This window comes from Salmo salar, chromosome ssa02, assembly GCF_905237065.1.
Source record: "Salmo salar chromosome ssa02, Ssal_v3.1, whole genome shotgun sequence".
NCBI lineage: Eukaryota > Metazoa > Chordata > Actinopteri > Salmoniformes > Salmonidae > Salmo > Salmo salar.
The window spans coordinates 58,407,657-58,429,296 of NC_059443.1; the positions used below are offsets into that span (position 1 = coordinate 58,407,657).

At 41.4% G+C, this 21,640-nt stretch overlaps 2 protein-coding genes across 3 annotated transcripts in view; both read right to left on the minus strand.

The window, feature by feature from the left end:
* Window positions 1-2,250, minus strand: part of LOC106587099 (ubiquitin carboxyl-terminal hydrolase 43) — a 130,311-nt gene extending 128,061 nt beyond the window's left edge. The window contains exon 1 of one of the 2 annotated variants that reach the window (XM_014175103.2): window positions 1,223-2,250. In XM_014175103.2, coding sequence (XP_014030578.2) covers window positions 1,223-1,858 — 636 coding nt within the window. In that variant the 5' untranslated portion in view covers window positions 1,859-2,250. The remainder of the gene's footprint in view (window positions 1-1,222) is intronic. The other variant, XM_014175093.2, reaches the window with a different exon arrangement.
* A 2,017-nt stretch (window positions 2,251-4,267) lies between these two features.
* Window positions 4,268-17,551, minus strand: cfap52 (cilia and flagella associated protein 52). Its single transcript, XM_014175078.2, has 14 exons — window positions 17,367-17,551; window positions 16,720-16,919; window positions 16,300-16,436; window positions 15,939-16,067; window positions 15,675-15,774; window positions 15,089-15,205; window positions 14,884-14,984; window positions 13,137-13,307; window positions 12,589-12,737; window positions 11,741-11,886; window positions 11,315-11,466; window positions 10,598-10,700; window positions 5,362-5,473; window positions 4,268-5,030 (listed from the first exon to the last, which is right to left on the minus strand). Exons 1-14 carry the CDS (start codon window positions 17,425-17,427, stop codon window positions 4,849-4,851), a joined length of 1,860 nt encoding a protein of 619 aa, XP_014030553.2. The 5' UTR covers window positions 17,428-17,551; the 3' UTR covers window positions 4,268-4,848.
* Window positions 17,552-21,640: the final 4,089 nt, after the last annotated feature.

The following is a 21,640-nucleotide window of genomic DNA, read 5'->3' on the forward strand; positions in this document are numbered from 1 at the left end:
TATTTGGTTGCGTTGCCAACCACACTATGCAATATCCAGTTTGTCTATAAATTAATAATTGATATGTTGTATTCACGTCTCCATCTCAACCAAAAATGTAAGTTAAAGAATAAGACTAAATCTAATCTAACTTTAAATGCACTTTAAATAAAGTTTGACTTAATCCTATTCTTTAACTTCAATGTTTGGTTGAGATAGAGGTGAATCCAACATATTTATGATTAACTTGAAGATTACATTTGAAATCTACCAAATCTATGTATTATCTATTTTTAGTTGAACCCTGGGTTGAATTGAAACAATAGCTGTTAATGTCTTTGCAAATGCTATATAGGCCTAAATAGTATCATTGATGATACAGTGTATGACTTATGAAGTATGTTTACATTTCATTTACTTTGTTAAACCTACCCATTGGAATGACTTCGATAGCAACAGCAAATATATTTAGCTATTAGAAGATCTCTCAATAATCATTCCTACAATAAATCTAATGATCTATCAGTGATAGTAGACAGTGACAAATATTAAAGCTAGGCTTGGTTAAAACCCAGAATGGGAGACCAAATGAATGGCTGTAGATAAATCAACTCTCCAGCTTATTGTATTTTGCTGATTGTGGATATAACATTGAAGATCTGACATTGTTACAAATTCAGCATATTTTAGCACATACAAGGTATGTCTATGTTGAAAATTGGTTACAATGATGACATAACCCTGTGGTTGAAATTTCACCCCAATTTCACCCTCAAAACAACATTGATGATTTTTGTTCAAATCCAATGTATTTTCCACGTAGATTCCACGTCACAATACGTTGACAAATTATGTTGAAACAACGTTGATTCAACCAGCTTGTGCCCAGTGGAAACCTGTTGAGTCTGACCGTTGATATAGCCGCCCACACATAGGCCTACTGTTATTACTATGACAAACCCTCATGTGAAAGGAACGATGTGTTCTCTTTAGTTAAATATTTATTTTGTTTTTGAATCATTCGCAAATTCCTATCCGTGTAGAATGAAATGCTGTGCTGGAAACTGTTGCCGACTCGGTGGGCCTGCGATTGCTCCGAGCTTTGAACATTTGTCATGATCAGAGTCGCACTGAAGCAGTAAATAGGTCTATAGGTGAACAAGAGCGGGTACTGTTATGGAAATGAACCAATTAAGCCTCAAACATGAGTTGTGTTTCAAGTGTTTCTACACAAGCGACTCACCTTGAATTCCACGGACAGTTGAGGGGTATATTCAAGGGTCCAAAGCGCCCGCACCAAGGATGCCAACTGTGTGGTCACCTCACCCCTGGCAAGTTGCGCTTCCTCGTTTTTTACAATTCCGTTTACTCTCCCCTGACACAAATCAGACTTGTATTGTTCCAAACCAAGGTACTCGGCCAGCAGGTCCGTATTACTGAGGCACTGAACCACCGCATTCATGAAACAAGTGTTTCCATGATTCTTCAACCCAAGGACTCCGGGAGTTTTGTCGCCATAGCACCACGACAGCCTGTCTTTTATAGATCCATGAGAAGACAAGGTTGAGGCGCTCTTCTTCACCTTAATCTCCCTCGAGACCTGAAGTTCATCTTTATTAAAATTCCCTGAGGTGGCACTCAACGTGCACGCGGCGCTGTCTCTGAACCCGCCATCATCATCCTCACCGTCAGGAGGCTCGACGTCGCCAAAGTGTGCCAAAGTTCCCAAAGTTTTCAGTATCCTGCTCATAAAATTCCCAACGGACTTCAACGATTTCCTTCTGAAAAGCTTCCCGGCTTTGTATTTCTTCTCTTTGCGTTTTGTAGATTTGGTTTTCATGGACTGTTTCCTCATTTTATTTTCCTTATGGTTATCCATGGTGGTTGATTATTTACCAGGTAACAAGTGAAAACGAAGCAACTACTGAAGCAATAGACTCCTACCTGTCTGGCCCTACCCCTCCTCCTCTCGAAACCACTCCGGTCTCCGCTAATAGACAATACCGAGGTTTAGGCACATGACTAAACAATGTCCCTCAGACATTCCGGTAATTCCCGCCAGGTCTCGGCGCGCCCTTGTCATACTGTTTCTCTGGTAAAATGGTGAAGCAGCGGGCACCTGTAACCAGTAACCACCGTGTAGGTGAGTTGTCTTCAACTCCATGGTCCTCGGTCGTAGTGAGGCGCAGTACTTCCTCGTCGTTTACTAGGTCCTCAAACACATACAGCTGTCTTTCTCTCTCCCTCCCTCGCCACTCCGAGCGCTGCTGGAGTGGTTTTCTGTTTGGTGGATAGTGCGCGTTATTCCCGCCCTCATACAATTTTAGACTATATTAAATCAAATCTAATTTTATTGGTCACATACAAGTGTTTAGCTGATGTTATTGCGGGTGTTGCGAAATGCGTGTGCTTCTAGTTCCGACAGTGCAGCAATATCTAACAAGTAAAATCTATCAATTTAACAACATATACCCAATACACACAAATCTAAGTAAAGGGATGGAATTTAGAATATATAAATATTTGGACAAGCAATGTCAGAGCGGCATAGACTAAGATACAGTAGAAAAGTATAGAATGCAGTATATACATATGAGATGAGTAATGCAAGATATGTAAACATTATTAAAGTGACATTATTAACGTGACTAGTGTTCTATTTATTAAAGTGTTCCACATTGAAGGTGGCGCACGTAGTGACAGGACTCTGAAACTGATGGATATTAGGCTTATTGACAACTTAAACAAGCTTGCTGACACTCATTTAGTAACAGGCTTATAAGCTTCCCTTATAATTAGATGCACGATAAGGACTGTTGTGTATTGTTTCATCAAAACTATTACAAGCGTTCTGTAGGCCTATATTAACAAATACTGAACCTATTTTGTATCAGAGCAATTCAAGGTCTGCACTGTACAGTACCATTTCTTTCCTTTTTTACTATTATCTATATTGGCATGATTCGAGTAGGCTACGGTGCATGTCCTCTGTTACAACATGGTCCCAACGGAAAAAGAATGATATTTTTGAGGTGTGTAGGAGCCCCCTACTGTTTTAGGCAGAGATTGTTCTGCATCCTGGTGATGGCACACTAATAGACTGCACCTGCACTATCCTATCCTCTGATGGAATGCCTCATCTAATAATGCACTGTTGGAGATTTTACTGCACTGTTAGGCGATATTACTGCACTGTTGGAGATATTACTGCACTGTTGGAGCTAGAAACATAAGCATTTTTCTGCACCTGCGATTACGTCTGCAAATCTGTGTACACGACCAATCAACTTTGATTGGATTATTCATCACGACTATCAAACAAATGTCCTAAAAATAATTTTGTCAGGCTGGCATATCCCCCTGCCTCACTGCAATCTGGAGACACACACACGTGGAGGAATCAAATGATGGGAAAGACACAGAGAATAAATGGTCTTAATGCTACTTGGTAGTGCATGTTTTGTACCGCAGAGGGCATACACTGCTGATATTCTCAATCAGTTTCGGTTTTAATTTCACAGCTCGCCAAGACCATAGATTGGATTTAGTGATCCATATGTGCTGATTTACTCAAGCAGATGTATAATATTCATATTTGTCTTGCAATATTTTTATAACCTCACGTATTATTGCAGTGTAATCGGAAACCTTCTATTTCTGAGTAGCCTGCACTCTGCAGTCCCCGCTTCCAAACTTCTGCAATGAGTCAAACTCAAACTCTTCCATATAGGGGTATACATTACTCTGATCTTATAGCATGGCCTCCTGAGTATTCAGTGTGTGTGCGTGCGTTCATGGGCAGTTGGATGGGATGCCCTATTTTACAGAGCTGGTGTGTAGGTTATGTTTTGCTGACTTGGTCCGTCCATAGCGTACTGCAGGTTTGCTCTCTTTTTGTGGGTAGCGGACTAGTGGGGTAGCTATTAATTATTGCGTTTTGAGCTTCTGAGCAGTCGAGAGGTGAATGCGTTTGGGAAGATGGAGGCATTCCAAGAGGCTCGCTGGTCACACACACACACACACACACACACACACACACACACACACACACACACACACACACACACACACACACACACACACACACACACACACCACATGCACATATACATACACACACACCTGAGCGCGCGCGCGCACACACACACCTACACCTTACCGAAGTCTCTGGGGAATCTCCAGTGATAGATTAGCTGACAGCAGCGATGTGCTAAAGTGCCTGTGAATCTGGGCTTCGTCGTCTCTCTTTCTCTTCTTTACCACACGACACGCATATAAGACAGTCATATCTGTATGAAATATGCATTTAATGTACTGTGTAGCCTGCCTTTTTACATTCACTGCGTATTAATGGGGAAAAGGGGGATGACACAATCACTTATTTTCTTCCCATAGAAAATCAGAGAGAATGCTATTCAAGGTTATGATGAGCAGATGAGTATCTTTATGTGACTACAATATCCAGCTTTGAATTGATGAGGTTCAGAGTTCATAAGTCGAATCTTTAGGTTAATTTCATGCATATTAGAACATGTGTGTCTGCCAAGTTTGTTGATACAGTACATTAGAGTATGGCGAATACCACAAAAAATATGCAATTACCTTCAACAAGCAAAATGTAGCTAGTAATGCATACTTCAGACAATATCGCACAATCAAAATTATTTCAATTTATTTTCATGAATGAATGAAACATTTGCTCTATAATGGCATTACTGGCAGTGTTCATGACTTCTTCGGAGTTGTTTGGTGTGAGGACAGGTGTGTATTGGGACTGGGCAGGGTCAAGGTCAAAAGTTAGGTAGGTGGGTCAAAGGTCATAGGGTCATGTTTTTTTTAAACTCTGCTCTCCTGGCATCCGCAGGCACTCTAGGGAGAGGAGGGATGGGGGTACCTCCACCGGAGCACGGCCCCGTCGGCACTGGTGCTCACCATGCTCCTGTTGTTGGAGGAGATCGTGACGCTGGTGATGCTGCCGCTGTGGCCGACGCCCACATGGGTCACCTCGCCCTCCGAGTAGTCCCACACCTTCACCAGCTTCTCGTCTCCACCTGAAGTGGGCCAGCAGAGACACATATACCATGTTAATTTCTACTGCAAATCCTACAAACATTGATCCAACCACATGCTGGGTGAAGTCACGCTCAACCAAGTGCTCTTCACGATAGTCCCAAGCTATTGAGAGTCGATACAGGGATATTTAATGGACAGACCATGTGCTGTCAATGATTTATGGTAGTCAACAGTAGCCTAGTCCTAGATCTGTTGGAGCTGTGCCAACTCCTATGTCAATGTCACGCCAAATAGTTGGCGAGATCACAAATCAACTCATGCTCTACCTCTTCAACTCTGCCAACAAAACCAATGTAAAGGGTACTGTACCAGTGACAAAGTGCTGTCCGTTCTGTGAGATGTGCATGCCATTGATGGCTCCTGACAGGGAGCCCTCCAGTTCTCTGATGGCTGAGCCGTCATACACCTCCCAGTAACCAATCTGGGAAAGAAGAAGGCCATTCAGGTATATGGAAGATGAATGAGAGAGCATTTACATATAAGACTTGTCAGATTAGTTTATTAGACATATTCTATGTAAAATTACAAGAAATTATGAAAATGACCATGTATCCCTTTGTTATAGTAAGTATGAATGCCACTCCTTGTATGCCTTCTGTTCGTTCATAGTATAGTAATTCTGCCTCACTGAATTATCTATCTTCATTATTCCACTATATGTAAATGAGGCCGGAGAAAGTCTATCAAGTTTTCGCGCGCCCGCCACAGTTAAAACAACATGTTTGTGACTCTAAATGAGAGTTAATCGTCCCAAGGGTTTGCAGCTGTCAAAGACTTGCGCCTCTCAAAGGCTCAATTGTTATTTGAAGTTTATTTACAGCCGCACAGTAACGCCACAATCTCCACACACACACAAGCGAGGTCCTTTCTTGTTATTTTTATGACAAAGCTAATTACAACTACAAACTAACTGACGCATATGAGAGGACATTAAAATGCAGCATGTGAGTGCTTCTTCAGAACCATTTGTGATTTTAAGTATTGGAACTGGCCAAACTGATTGTACCTGGAAATTAATGATTTCTTTATTAACTGAAAATCTAATCATCAACGAGTCAATGTTTAGGCTATAGAGTGAATATTACAATAACCAACACAATCTCCTCACACAGAAGTGGGAAAATGTCTAGTATATCTGAATAAACCAGTTCAGAGGATTCATCAGAAAGGTGTCGGTCTATCAGAAAAAAACGACAGTTGTATGCAATGAAACAAGTAATGTTACATGGGAGAGAGCTCAGAATAGCATTTATGAGAATAGCTTCTCGGACTGGATTTCATCTCTTAGTAAGACCACAAACATAATGCATTATGGGACTGAGGAAATGTAATCTCACAAAGACATATCAAATACAGTTTGTAATAATGGGATTGAAGAGAAACAAATGGCAAAAAAACAACAAGGTATTTATAGTTTTAAAAATGAAAAACAGTGCTCAAAGCAAAGAGGCAGCCTAAGAGACACATTTCTGTGGGATGGTAAAAAATACTTTTGTACCTCAATATAATTTAAATTCAATGGAAAAGCTTACTGACTGGAAAACACATTTGTTAGACATTATTGAGAAATACACAACAGTCAGGACTGTTCTTCAGTATAATTCAATTAAAATAGAAAGGCTCAAGGTTCTTTGCATGCATCATTCATTGTGAAAATATATGGTCAACATAATGACCAACAACTATAATTTAGGAATACATGATATTTTTTCAATATGATTGAAATTAAATGGAAAAATCCAAAGTTCTTTGCGTGCATTCATTCACTTTATGAAATAACATTTTTGGTCAGCATAATGAAAGAAAGAAAAAACCCTCAATACCAGCAGCAACTAGCTTACATGATTTGAATCTTAATCAAATCACTGGCTATCATATGAGGTGAGACATGACACAGCCAAAAAAGTGAGAGGGAGAAGAGTTAGCCCAGTAGCAGACACAACGCTCCCTCTCTCCAGTATAGTTTGTGTTGTGTCATATAGGGAATGGGTTCAAATCCAGTTTGATTCTCTAGTCACGACCTCTCTCCCCTCTCCTGGTGTCATGGAGGGCTTATTTGAGACCAGCACCTGTGTGAGAGTGGCCGAGACACCCTCACCCATCTGTGTTCCCTCCCTTCTTCTGTGGAACCTGGCTGCCATCCACGGCAACATCCACCAGAAATTAATTACATCCAAGGCTAGCATGTGGCTACTGCTAGCATTGCTTTAGCCTTCAATGCAACCTAACTCTCCTATTCAAGGAGAGTTAGGTTGAAGCATTAGGTTGCTGAGAGAAGGACACACTGAATTGACTGGCTTGAATTGTGAAGATGACCACACAATGTATTTTCATAATGAGCCAATCTATTGGTTTTCTACCCAAAGTTGCAAAGGAAATCTATGTAATAAACACAAGAGAACAGCAAAATAGACAAAAGAGTGTGGCGGTATAGCAGGAACTATAGCAGCATCTACTGGTCAAAATATGGTACTTTCACACTTCTTTATTGTAAATAATGCAAGTGACTTCAATGATTCATTTCTCTAAACAGGGGGAAAAAACATCACCAGATTCACAGGGAATACATTACAGTATGGAGAAGCAGTACTCCAAGCCACAGCTTCATTCTACTTCTCAAACAGAGAACTGATACTGTATACTGGTTGTTGGGGTGGGATTGGCATGGGGTGTGTGGGGCCCGTGGGTGGCTTTTTATAATTTTTTGGGATACCTCATTTTTCTCATTAGTAAGAAGAGGTTTGGTCCAAATTGGATGTTGGGTACTATATTTATTGAATATTATCTGAATCCTATCAATTAAAAGGGCCAATTTGGATGCAATCAATTAGCTTAATTTCTCAGATACAACATTTAATTTCAGCAAAATAATGTTTCAGGAATGCTAATCTTACCTGTTTCTAACGACAGAAACAATTTCAGAACAATCTGAGAGGGTGGGTGTCATGGCTTGCTGAAATGACACGGAACGACTCTTGCTTTAAAGGCACAGTGCAGTCAAAAACATGATTTTTCTGTGTTTTATATATATTTACACACTATGAGGTTGGAATAATACTGTAAAATTGTGAAAATGATAATGATGCCCTTTTAGTGTAAGAGCTGTTTGAAAAGATTGCTTGACATTTCTGCCTGTTTTGATGGGATGGAGTTTTGGCCAGGCGATTTAAGTTAATAGACCAATAACAAAGATCATTTTAAACCTCTCTGCCAATAACATCTAATTTTCAGGTTACATATCCCTCCAATTAGGCTTGTCCAATTTGCCACTCACTCAGACCACTCCCAAACAGTCCTAGCAAAATTCTTGCTTGAGAAATTGCTCTTTGCTAAGAAGCAATTATTTATTATTTTTGACCATTTACATTTAAAACATTCACAGTAAGGAGCTTGTTGTTACCCAGAAATGATTGATATTTAGATAAAAACGGCTGCATTGGAACTTTAAATTCTAATTGCCTAGCAACAATAGCTTCAGCTATAGGTCCTACAATCATTACAATGCATTCATTGAAAGCTACACCACTGTGCCAAATCGAGATTAAATGTCTAGTCTTTTGTGAAATCTTATGGTACAGAATGTGTTGTGTAATATGTTGAAAACATGAATACATGCTGTGCCAAGATTAGTCTACATTTTCACTCTGTTGTGTGTAGAGTGTTCCACCAATATGTTGAGGCAATACATCACTAAGGACAGTAACCCACTTATGAAGGGCTGTATACCAATAAAGCCTTCTTAGCTACTGTGTGGGCTTCCATTTATCCCGATGCTACGCTCAGCCATGTATTTGACCATGCTAATCCATTTACACATACAGTACCTCTCGCCAACAAAATATAATCCCCCTCTTTTAATTGAACATCTCAAAGACATTAGTCAAACAAAGACGTTATAGGACGTTCAAGAGCTCTCTCTCTTTTAAACGGAATACTTCAGAAGGTCTTTATTGTCCTATTAGTGCTGGACAATGGGAAGGCCACAGAAGCCTATATACCATGCCTCTGATAACTGACATGACACAATAGCTAATAATAAATAACACAGGATCAATCCCAAGACCCTGATGGCCCTACATCACAATCAGCCCAAACTGGAACCAACACCCAGGAGTGCTGGGTCATCATCCCAAGAGGCTTCTGGCTGACCCCACCACAGAACCACCAGCAGCAGTAGTCCGTTCTGTTGTCTCCATCCATCCGACAGACTGGAGAGTGTGAAGCTGTCCCCAAAGACCCTCTACCACTGACTGAACTCTGAGCCAAGGAGCTGCTGCATCCAATGCCTCTCTTCCTGTCCCCTTCCCCCTCTTTCTCTCTCTCTCTGTCTCTCTCTCTCTTTCTTTCTTTCTCCCCCCCCGTCTCACTCAAAGTGTGTTTGTGTGTGCGTGTGTAGCTGTGTGTGTTACTGTTTGCTCACCCCAGACAGAGCGCCTGTGTCCTGGAGCGAGCAGATGGCGTATCTGGCACACGGGCACTTGGATGGCATAGGCGGGCATCGCATCCGCAGGAAGGCGCGAGAGCCAGAGCACTCTCTTTCTAGTCTCTCTCTTTTTTCCTCTCCTCATTTTCTCAGTCTCTCTTTTTTCAGTCTCAGCGCATTCACAGTGCTCGCTAATCAGTACAGTTTGTCCTCACCTCACAGCATGGTGTTGAGCCAACAATACGGGCCTTATTAGTCTGTAGAGCTTGTGATGAGTGGATATTAAGGTGCATAGTGAAGAGGGGCTATTGTGAACCTCGGCTCGCACCTTATGTAACTCAGTTTTTATTCTAGGTAATCAAGGCGTAAAGAGGTGTTACATACACCTGGGAGCATGACTGCTATATCGTAGCTTATTATGACTGGTAAAAAAGGTTTGGAAACATTTCAAAACACGACACAGCTGACATGTGCATGTGTACAAGCTTGACATTGTCACGTCCTGACCAGCAGAGGGAGTAATTGTATGAGTTTTGGTCAGGGCGTGGCAGAGGTTTTTGTGTTTTGGTATGTGTGTCTACGTTCTGTCTAGCTTTGGTTTTCTATGTATAGTTAATTGGGGTGGGACTCCCAATTGAAGGCAGGTGTGTTGAGTTGCCTTTGATTGGGAGTCCTATATTAGTAGGGTGTGTTTGTCTGTGTGTTTGTGGGTAATTGTTTGTGAGCACTGCGTTTGTTAGCCTGCTACACTGTTGCCGTCGTGAGTAATGTTTATTGTTTTTTTCCCTGTGGATGCTTTTCTCGTGTTTGATTAAAAAGATGAGTATCCACATTCCCGCTGCGCCTTGGTCTTCTCTCCACTACGACACATGTGACAGACATGGCCTTTCTACAGCATATCAATACTCATCTCTCTAACAGAGCTCATCTCAAACATCTAACATCTGGAGATGAGATGAAGGCTAACAAGGATGCCTCAATACGGAGAACAGCATTCTCTAACTTTCCATGACTGGCGACTGGGGACCATACGCTGCACAGTGAAATCATCAGCTAGCTACAGTGTGCTGTGCCAGTGAGTCTTGGCACCAAGAGGGACCCGAGTCTTTTCTAATTCCAAACCTTTCTGTCGGTGCCACTGGTGATGATCTGGTACTCCTCAGGGTGGTAACACACACTTCTGAACAGAGTGTTGGCCAGGACCATCTGATTCCTCACAAAACGCCTGCAGCAGGAAGAGGAGAGAGGGAGAGGAAGGGAGAGGGGAAGTTAGAGAAGCAGGGAGGGGACCAGGGAGCGAGAGAGAGAGGGGGAGGGAGAAGGAGAGATGAGACTTGAAAGGAATGTTGAATACAGGAAACACATGATTGGAGGAGTGGTATTAATGGTAGTGGTAGTGGTAGTAATTATGTGTGTTGAAAGCCTCTCACAGTGGGAAGCCAATGCAATCACACAGAGAGGGGTGAAGGATTAAGGGCATGGGGTAAAGAAGTGTTTGTGTGTGTGTGTGTGTGTGTGTGTGTGTGTGTGTGTGTGTGTGTGTGTGTTGTGTACAGTGTGTGTACAGTGTATGTGTGTGCATGCTTGCACATCTACATGCGTTTATGGATTTGAGCATGCATACATCCATGTGTGTGTGTGTGTATAGTATGTGTGTGTGTGTGTGTGTCTGTGTGTGCGTGCTTGCACATCTACATGTGTTTATGGATTTGAGCATGCATACATCCATGCATGTGTGTGTGTATAGTATGTGTGTGTGTGTACAGTGTGTGTATACTATGTGTGTATAGTATGTGTGTGTGTGTGTGTGTATACATGAGAATGTGCATTTGAACTCACACCAAGTCCCAGATGATGCAGGCCCCATCCGAGCTGGCGGTGACACACTCCTTGTCGTTGCTCTTGATCTTGATGCTGGTGACGGTGGCTTTGTGCTCCTTCATGGTCTCAATGAGCCGGTGACAGCCCTGCAGGATCTCCCACACACGCACCTGCAACAGGCCAGAGAGGGGCACTAGGACTCACTACAATGATACTGTTGAGGAACACCACTAAAACCTTGTTATAAATATGTATGTAATAATATGTGTTTTTAGTGAGTTTTTTTGTGAGAAGGATGGGGGAAAAGGAAGAGCTTCAAACATTTGTTCAAATGTCACATTCAAGTGGTGGTTAATTAATACTGGTGGTTCTTAATCTATGCTCTCTATTTAAATATAGACTAAAAGGTGTCCTGTGCCATGCCATGTTGACTTTTCATCTGACCTGTCCCTCTCCTCCTCCACTAATGATCCTCTTGCAGTCCCTGGTGCCAGCGATGGCAGTCACGCCCATGCTGTGGGCATTGTGGATGACCAGCATGGCTCTGCCAGTCTCTGGGGCAAACACACGGATCTTCCCATCGTTCCAGGCTGTAAAACAATTGGAACAAGAAAAATACATTCGATGGGAATAGTCGATACATGACATTCCTAAGTATTTCTATATTGAGATTGTGCTATAATGTGTTATGATGATAGCCTGGTTCCAGATCTATTTGTGCTATCATGCCAAACACTGTGGCCATCCGGCAGTCCGGCATGATGGCCCAAACAGACTGGTACCCAGGCTACTGTGAAGACTGTGGGCTCAGTTCCTTACATTGGACGTGTCTCTTAACTGTAAATGGCTGGAATGAAAATGTACAGTAATGGATCAAACCATTTATTATTATCATGACTCAACATTCAAGGCTCCAACAATGAGAAGGAATATCAGGCGCATTCAAACCCTCGCATTAAAAACACTGTCATTATCTTACAGGCTAGTGTGCTCCATAATAATTGATGCTAGTCCATCATCGTTATAACTTAAGACAATGCCATACGCTGCATTGATGACGTACCATCCCTCCCTAGTGTAGTGCTAGCCACATCAGGGTTGTGGTTTTGATTCCCGCATAGACCACATATACTGTGTGTGTGTGTGTGTGTGTGTGTGTGTGTGTGTGTGTGTGTGCGTGTGTGTATACTGTAAGTGCAAGTGTGTGTATGCGTGTGTGCGCACTTAGTTGTGTGTGTTCATTTTTTGAATGACCCCATTGGCAAACAGAACTACTATTGGTTCCTGCCTACCGCTGATGATGCTGTGTCCGTCGATCATGAAGTCCAGGGCGTTGCAGGTCATGTTGGGGACGGAGATCCGCAGCAGCTCCTTGGAGGTCTCGGCGTGCCACACTCTGATGTCATCCTGGGAACACGTGGCGAACAGCTCCGACGAGCCACTGGGAGAGAATCAGAAACATCACTGGAATAACTTTGGGGCCAGTCAATCTGCACTTTAGTCCATGGAACAGGAGTTACTTTGGACCAGAGCCATAGGCTATTATACATGTTTATGCTTTAAACATGGTTATATCGCCCTCTAGTGGGAGTAAATGGGCAATGACGGCAAAGCATGAAGGAGGACGAAAGCAATGTTGTTTTAGGCAGTCTCTCTTGACAGCATGTTTGAGGTGGAGATAGGTAAAGACAGCTATATATGTGAGGTGACATATGGCAATCAGGTAGTAGTGATAACAGAATGTGCTATAAAACAATATTGTGGGGGAGAAAAGGGAATCACGTACAGTATGTAATCTTGTCTCTAAATGGGTGCCTATATTTTGAAGGGTGTCACTCACAAAGGGAAGGCCACGTCTTTGACTGCACTGTTGTGACTGGTGGCGATCAACTCCTCTTTGAAGTCTGTGTAGCCAAAACGGTAGATCTGAGCCGCCTCTGTTCCTGCAAAGAACTGGTGGCCCTCGCCTCTCACAGCGATGGATGTCACTCCCCCCTCCAACTGAACCTTCCTATGAGGGTTAGATGATGAATGGCAGAATGCCGCATTGAGTACATTATGTATTTCTACACATAGCGTTAAAAGGCCCTCTCCGTAATAAAAAATGTAAACAAAATCTCAGCCCCACCTCTTGGTTTACCATCAAATCTAATCAAATGTATTTATAAAGCCCTTCTTACATCAGCTGATATCTCAAAGTGCTGTACAGAAACTCAGCCTAAAACCCCAAACACCAAGCAATGCAGGTGTACAAGCACGGTGGCTAGAAAAAACTCCCTAGAAGCCATGAAGCTGACGGGCTGAAGAAATGTAACCACTCTAATGTATAGGCTAAGCTACAGTATGGATGCAATATGACAGTTGGTGGGTCGCGGCCCAAATTTGGGTCGTGGGAGGTTTTGAATGGGGACGCCAAAAAAATACTTGGTTCTGAATTGAAACTACTAATACCAGGTAGAAAGTGTGTATAAATTATAATCAGCATACATTTTTTTATAATTTATTCTCCTAATTTGTTTATTGTATTGTTTTTATTTGATCACAGTATTTATATATAGAGTTATTAGCTGCGCTATTCAGCAGATTTGGTTAATTTTGTGGTCTCAAACAAGTGAGCTTGCCAACATTCTTCATCAAGAATATGAGAAAAATGGATTTATTGACAATGAAAAATTTGTGAATGTTATTCGCTTGTCTAATATACACTGAACAGGAACCCTGGGTCATCCCGCCGGACCTCAGGAATATGACGTGACCGATACAATCGGTCAGTCAAAGTACCCACTTTGCAATCTGCTTGATTCCCAGTCTGTCACGTCCTGACCATGATAAGCTGTTATTTTCTATGGTAGAGTAGGTCAGGGCGTGACAGGGGGGTTTTCTAGTTTAGTTTTTTCTATGTTGTCATGTTCTAGTTTTGTATTCCTATGTTGGGTTGTTCTAGTTTTTGTATTTCTATGTTGGGCTTTGTTTGAGATGATCTCCAATTAGATGCAGCTGGTCATCGTTGTCTCTAATTGGAGGTTATATTTAAGTTGGTGTTTGTCCCACCTGGGTTTGTGGGAGATTCATTTTGAGTAGTGTATGTTTCACCTCTGCATCAGTTTGTTGTTTTTGTCATTCAGTTTATTTATGTATTGCATAGTTTCACAGTATAAATAAAATGTGGAACGACACACACTGCACTTTGGTCCGCTCATTCCTACGACAGGCGTGACACAGTCATGAGAAATCCATAGATTAGGGCCTAATGAATTTATTTTAATTGATTGATTTCCTTATATGAACTGCGACTCAGTAAAATTGTTGAAATTGTTGCGTTTATATATTTGTTCAGTATATATTTTGAATTCTCACACATGATCACTCTATATCTACCCCTGGATTGTTATTTCTTGATTTCTTGTTTTGATTATTTGTGTATTAGTATTGTATTTGAGAGACATTCTACTGCACTGTTGGAGCTAGTAACATAAGCATTTCACTGCACCAGCAAATCTGTGTACGCAACCAATAACCTTTCATTTGATTTTGAATTTATATAGACAACTTGATATCTTGTCTGTCAACCTGCAGTACTTACTTACTTGATGGTTTTGAAGTTAGGTCCCGAGCACAAAGTGAACATGCCATCCCCAGAGCCCACCAGGATGTCCCCAGACTTCAGCACCTTCAGTGTGTTGACACCCTGCACCAAAAAGACAAGAGGGACAGCTGTACCAAATCTCAACTACAGTAGGATCTCAGAGATATGAACATGTGGAGGTCACTCAGGACACTGAATAAACCCACCTTGCTGAATTTCTGTTTTCGTGGCCCACAGCTGTTGAGGAGGCGGGTCTTCAGGTTGACCTTCAGGATGTCACCACTGGTGGTTCCGCAGTAAAAGAAAAGGTCGTCGTCTGGGATCTGTGATGCAACGGGGTCCCCTTAGAAATAAGCTTTCCGTCTACACCTGTACTACTTTGAGAGGCTGCTTGATATGCCGGAAAATTCTTTATCTTTATCTTAATTCAGAGATCAATTGACCTCAGACAACAATTGCCATGTGAATAAAATAACAGGAACCTGAATTTGTGTGTTTACAGATTTCCTCATTAATAAACCATAACAAGTATTGATGAATAGTTCACCTTCGCTTTGTCTCAAAAAGTATTTTGAGTGGTTGAGAATGGGTCGTACAAAATCATTTTGGGGGGCATTGGGCACCATTGTGCAATTTACTCACTGGTTGAATTAATGTTGTTTACACATAATTTCTATGAAATTACGTTGAACCAACGTGGAATAGACGTTGAATTGACATCTGTGCCCAGTGGGTACTCAGTCAGTACCGCTATTACTTTGAGCTGTGTCTGCTTTCTATGGTTTAGCTCACCTCAATGCATTTGACAATCCTCTTCAGCTGTCCTGTCTGGCATTCCGTAGGCCGGATCTTCCTATTTGGAAGGTCTAGCTCCCAAACACGCATCGTTCCACTACAGGGAAACAACGTATTACAAGTGTGTTAATTCGAAAGTATTAATAATAAACTATTTATTTAATAATTCTGCGTCGTGTTCAAGTCCAATAAAGATCAGTTCTGATAGACAAAGTAATACTCTATTCTAACAGCAACCCAGAGTCTCTGTAAGTCACTCACTTGCCGGCGGAGATGAAGACGGTGTCGCTGTGGTTGGTGTACTTGATGGTGAGGCAGTGGCCCGCACTGTGGGCAGAGGCCGGGCTCCCACAGATCGCTTCTTTGCTCTCAAGGTTCCACACCACAATGCTGAAAACACAAACCATTCACATTTACAGCCATTCTCTAGTATAACCTACAAATTACTGTTGAAATTCTTCCAATGTGAAAGTAGTTTTTAAAGTGACACAATCATCCAAAGCCTGTTGGATCTAACCAATCGAATCATCTAATCAAAGGTCTGAGGACCAGGTGATTAGTAGGATAAGGTGTGTTATAGCGGGACTGGAACAAAATGCTGCTATATTAAAGTACCTCCTACCTTCCATCATCCTGTCCTCCCAGGGAGACAAGGTACTTGTCATTGGGGGAGAAGGCAAGTTCCTCCACCTTCGCTTTGTGGAGCTGTAGTCTGGCGTGGATCGCTCTCTTCTCATAATCCCAGATGATCAGATCAGCCTGGAACAACATAGATTAACAATGTAATCTACTGCCATTCATTTGTTTCCTACGTTCAACATTCATCTGTAGCCTCTTCCTCCGTGCCTCCATCCTACTGTGTCTGTCTGTACATCTGCCGTTCTGTCTGTCTGTCTGTCTGTCTGTCTGTCTGTCTGTCTGTCTGTCTGTCTGTCTGTCTGTCTGTCTGTCTGTCTGTCTGTCTGTCTGCCTCTCTCTGATATCAAGAGGCGAAACATGACTGCTCTCATAATACTAGAAAGTTTCACTGTCTTTAGCTTACCTTGAAGCCCATGAAGGTGACCTGTCCAGAAGCAATGTAGCGTCCGCTTTTGGACACAGTGACACAGGAGACGTTGTTGGTGTGTCCATGGAGGAACTCCTGTTTGCCATCTTTCAGGCTCTTCAAAATAACAGTGCAACCAAGGGGATAGATTAAGTGTTCTCTGTCTGGGTGCACTCTGAGGCCAGAAAATACATGTCCTGTCAAAAAAAATGGTAAAAGCAAGAAAAGATATGCTTTAGACAAGAACTAAAGATGAGGACATGATTATGATTTAACCTACTCATCTGAAGGATTCAGGAGAAACTCATCAAGGTAAACAAACATGATGGATAGATTAGAGTTTTGAAGGAAACTTCTGAATACTTTCCATAAACTGAACAGCACATGACAAATTATTTAGTTATCTTCAGACACATTGAAAAGATGACAAACCAGCTGAAAGCCCCACTAGCAACAAGCAACAGTAGTAGCTGGTACAGGTAGCTACCATAGCATGCCCTGATCCTAGTGACAACAGCCATATCACCAAGGGCAACAAATAACGTTAGCTAACGTTAGTATTACTTGTTACCAGATACCTTGGTTAGCTCAGCTGAATATGTTAGCTAGCTAGCTAAATAGGCTGGCAGGATATTTTACATTACCATTGAACCCAATTACAGCCTCCAGCTCAAGCCGTGGAATATCTTGTGCATCTCCAGCCATGATTCAACACAATTGCACCTCTTTTTTACTTTGAAGGTGTTTACACCAAGTCTTCAAGCTTGTAAAATCTTATCGAGCTTCAGCTATCTTTCACTCATTTGCCATCTCGACAAACAAACGTTGCCTAGCAACTTAACCATTTGTTTGGATCAGTTTCTATGGTGATGTAGTAGTTTTATCATGCATTTGGGTGCGTGTTTGGAGTGTGATTGGTCCATAGAGATCGATTTTGTCTAGAAGGGTTACAGCTTTTGTCAAAATTGACTTTTCGTAGCAGGTTTAAGAAAACTTGCATAGCAAGTTAGGATAATTAACGTAGCAGGTTAGGAAAAGGGTTAGGGTAAGAGTTAGCTATAATGCAAAAATGCCCAAAAAATTGACAGAAGCTGTATTCCATGTAGACATGGCAAAAAAATCCTATTAAATTAGAAACCCTCAAAGTTCCAGAATGGAGTGAAAATGGAAGCTATTGTGGTCAGGGAGAAATCCAAACCAGTCTGGAATGAATATGCAATAAAGGCATAGGTGATGCACTTCCTGCTTTTACTTACGCAGGAAAATAAAAAGTAAGGCATATGATATCAGAAATTATGTAATATAAGTATTGTCAACCTAAAATATTATCATATAATTATAAATACAGTTTATATGGAGAGGTTTTATACACATTTTCTGTATAAATAGCCTATAACATTAACATAAATAGGCCATAATAAATGTCTAAATTTGTATTTTATTCTAAAGTGTTATTATATGATACAATATCAATACTTGTTGCAATTACAACTTGTCTAAGTCCTATCATCAACTGATTGTTTGAACGGAATGTTGGCATATTGGCAGTTATTTAGAAACATTTATGGGATCACTCCTCTAAAAACTGTCTGGTTAGCTAACAAACATACAGTACAGATAATCTATAAATTCATTGTTTTACACTATTATCAGAGCATTGGCAAAACATGGTTGACTAACTCCCCTACAAAAATGTCTGACACTTTATATTACCATCATAAGAAGGTTAATGTCCATTCTAGTATTCTAAGTCCTAATTCTATGGATTGGTCACTGCCAGGGAGCGAGCCAGGGAGCTAGGTTGAAGACAGTATCACGCCTGCTCCCGCTTCCCCTCTCTGACACTCGAGGGCGCCAGGATGCCCTTCATTACGCACACCTGTCACCATCATTACACGCATCAGCGCTCATTGGACTCACCTGGACCCCTTCACGTTTTGATTGCCTTCCCTATATCTGTCTGTTTCCTCTGTTTCATCCCTGTGTCAACATTATTGTGGTTTCCGTTTCCCCTGTCCAGACGCTGTCCGTATTCTGTCTCCGTCCTGTTCCTGTCCGTGGTTATTAAATGTTTACTCCCTGTACCTGCTTCTCATCTCCAGCGTCGATCCTTACACAGAGCCAGTTTAAGAAATGTTTCCAAATTAATAAAAAATAAAAAGCTGAAATGTCTTGAGTTAGTAAGTATTCAACATGTTTGTTATGGCAAGCCACAATTAGTTCAGGAGTAAAAATGTACAAGTCACAATAAGTTGCATGGACTCACTCCGTGTGCAATACCCCATTTCTGTACCCCACACATACAATTATCTGTAAGGTCCCTCAGTCGAGCACTGAATTTAGAGTACAGATTTAACCACAAAGACCAGGGAGGTTTTCCGATCGTTCGCAAAGAAGGGCACCTATTGGTAGTTGGGTAAAAAAAACTACGGACATTGAATATTCCTTTTGAGGATGGTGCAGTTATTAATTTAACACTTTGGATGGTGTATCAATACACCCAGTCAATGGTGATTTTAAAACACAGAGTTTAATGGCTGCGATAGGAGATAACTGAGGTTGGATCAACAACACAAACATAAATCCACAATACTAACATAAATTACAGTGTAAAAAGAAGGAAGCTTGTACAGAATAAAAATAAATAAATTAAACATGCATCCTGTTTGCAACAAGGCACTAAAGTAATACTGCAAAAAATGTGGCAAAGAAATTAACTTTTTGTCCTGAATATTATGTTTGGGGTAAATCCAACACAACACATCACTGAGTACCACTCTTCATATTTTCAAACATGGTGGTGCTGCATCGTGTTATGGGTATGCTTGTCATCGGCATGAACTAGGGAGTTTTTTTTAGGATAAAAATAAACGTAATAGAGCTAAGCACAGGCAAAATCCTAGAGAAAAACTTGGTTCAGTCTGCTTTCCAACAGACACAGGGAGACAAATTCACTTTTCAGCAGGACAATAACCTAAAACACAAGGCCAAATACACACTGAAGTTGCTTACCAAGAAGACATTGAAGGTTTCTGAGTGGCCTAGTTACAGATTTGACTTAAATTGTCTTGAAAATCCATGGCAAGACTTGAAAATGGCTGTCTAGCAATGATCAACAACCAACTTGACAGAGCTTGACACATTTTTTTTGAAGAATAATGGTCAAATATTGTACAATCCATGTGTGCAAAGCTCTTAGAGACTTACCCAGAAAGACTCACAGCTGTAATAGCTGCCCAAGGTGATTGTAACATGTATTGACTCAGGGGGTTGAATACTTATCTAATCAAGATATATTACTGTTTTATTTTCCAATAATAATAATAACTTTTTTCACTTTGAGATTACAGAGTATTTTGTGTAGATATTTTACAAAAAATGTAAATTAAATTAAGTAGAATCACACTTTGTAACACAACAATATGTGGAAAAAGTCAAGGGGTGTGAATACTTTCTGAAGGCCCTGTATATCCTCCCTTTGCAACCCTATTAACATATGCACAAATATACATATGCACAAATATACATGCTCATCGATAAGTAGATAAATAATCAACAAACAAATATAGCACACAATTCAAATAGCCCTAGACTTTTTACACTTTTTCAATTTTGTTGTTACAGCCTTATTCTAAAATTGATTAGATTAGTTTTCCCCCTCATCAATCTACACACAATACCAAATAATGACAAAGTAAAAACAGGTTTGTAGAGTTTTTTGCAAATGTATTAAAAATAAAAAACAGAAATACCTTATTTACACAAGTATTCAGACCTTTGCTATGAGACTCAAAATTGAGCTCAGGTGCATCCTGTTTCCATTGATCATCCTTGAGATGTTTCTACCACTTGATTGGAGTCTGCCTGTGGTAAATTCAATTGATTGGACATGATTTGGACACACCTGTCTATAAGGTCTCACAGCTGACAGTGCATAACAAAGTAAAAACCACGCCATGAGGTCAAAGGAATTGTCCGTAAAGCTCCGTAACAGGATTGTGTCGAGGCACAGATCTGGAGAAGGGTACCACAATATTTCTGCAGCATTGAAGGTCCCCAAGAACACAGTGGCCTCCATCATTCTTAAATGGAAGAAGTTTGGAACCCCCAACACTCTTCATAGAGCTGGCCGCCTGGCCAAACTGAGCAATCGGGGGAGAAGGGCCTTGGTCAGGGAGGTGACCAAGAACCCGATGGTCACTCTGACAGAGCTCCAGAGTTCCTCTGTGGAGATGGGAGAACCTTCCAGAAGCACAACCATCTCTGCAGCACTCCACCAATCAGGCCTTTATGGTAGAGTGGCCAGTTGAAGCCAGTAAAAGACACATGACAGCACACTTGAAGTTTGCCAAAAGCAACCTAAAGGACACTCAGACTATGAGAAACAAGATTCTCTGGTCTGATGAAAGATTGAACTCTTTGGCCTAAATGCCAAGCATCATTTTTTAAGCGGCAGGGACTGGGAGACTAGTCAGAGAGATCCTTGATGAAAACCTGCTCCAGAGTGCTCAGGACCTCAGACTGGGTCGAAGGTTCACCTTCCAACAGGACAACAACCCTAAGCACAAAGCCAAGACAAGGCAGGAGTGGCTTCGGGACAAGTCTCTGAAGGTCCTTGAGTGGCCCAGCCAGAGCCTGGACTTGAACCCGATCGAACACCTCCGGAGAGACCTGAAAAGAGCTGTGCATTGACACTCCCCATCCAACCTGACAGAGCTTGAGAGGATCTGCAGAGAAGAATGGGGGAAACTCCCCAAATACAGGCGTGCCAAGCTTGTAGCGTCATACCCAAGAAGACTCGAGGCTGTAATCACTGCCAAAGGTGCTTCAACAAAGTACTGAGTAAAGGGTCTGAATACTTATGTAAATGTGATATTTAAGTTTTTTATTTTGAATAAATTTGCAGAAATGTCTAAAA

What these genes read in the sequence shown, in the direction of transcription:
- cfap52 (XM_014175078.2), bottom strand. Translation starts at nt 17,427, where the DNA reads ATGGCTGGAGATGCACAAGATATTCCACGGCTTGAGCTGGAGGCTGTA. An exon ending in GTCTTCATCTCCGCCGGCAA is followed by an intron (nt 15,775 to 15,938) that starts GTGAGTGACTTA and finishes GTTTCCCTGTAG; the next exon opens with TGGAACGATGCGTGTTTGGG. An exon ending in GGATTGTCAAATGCATTGAG is followed by an intron (nt 15,206 to 15,674) that starts GTGAGCTAAACC and finishes GTTGCATCACAG; the next exon opens with ATCCCAGACGACGACCTTTT.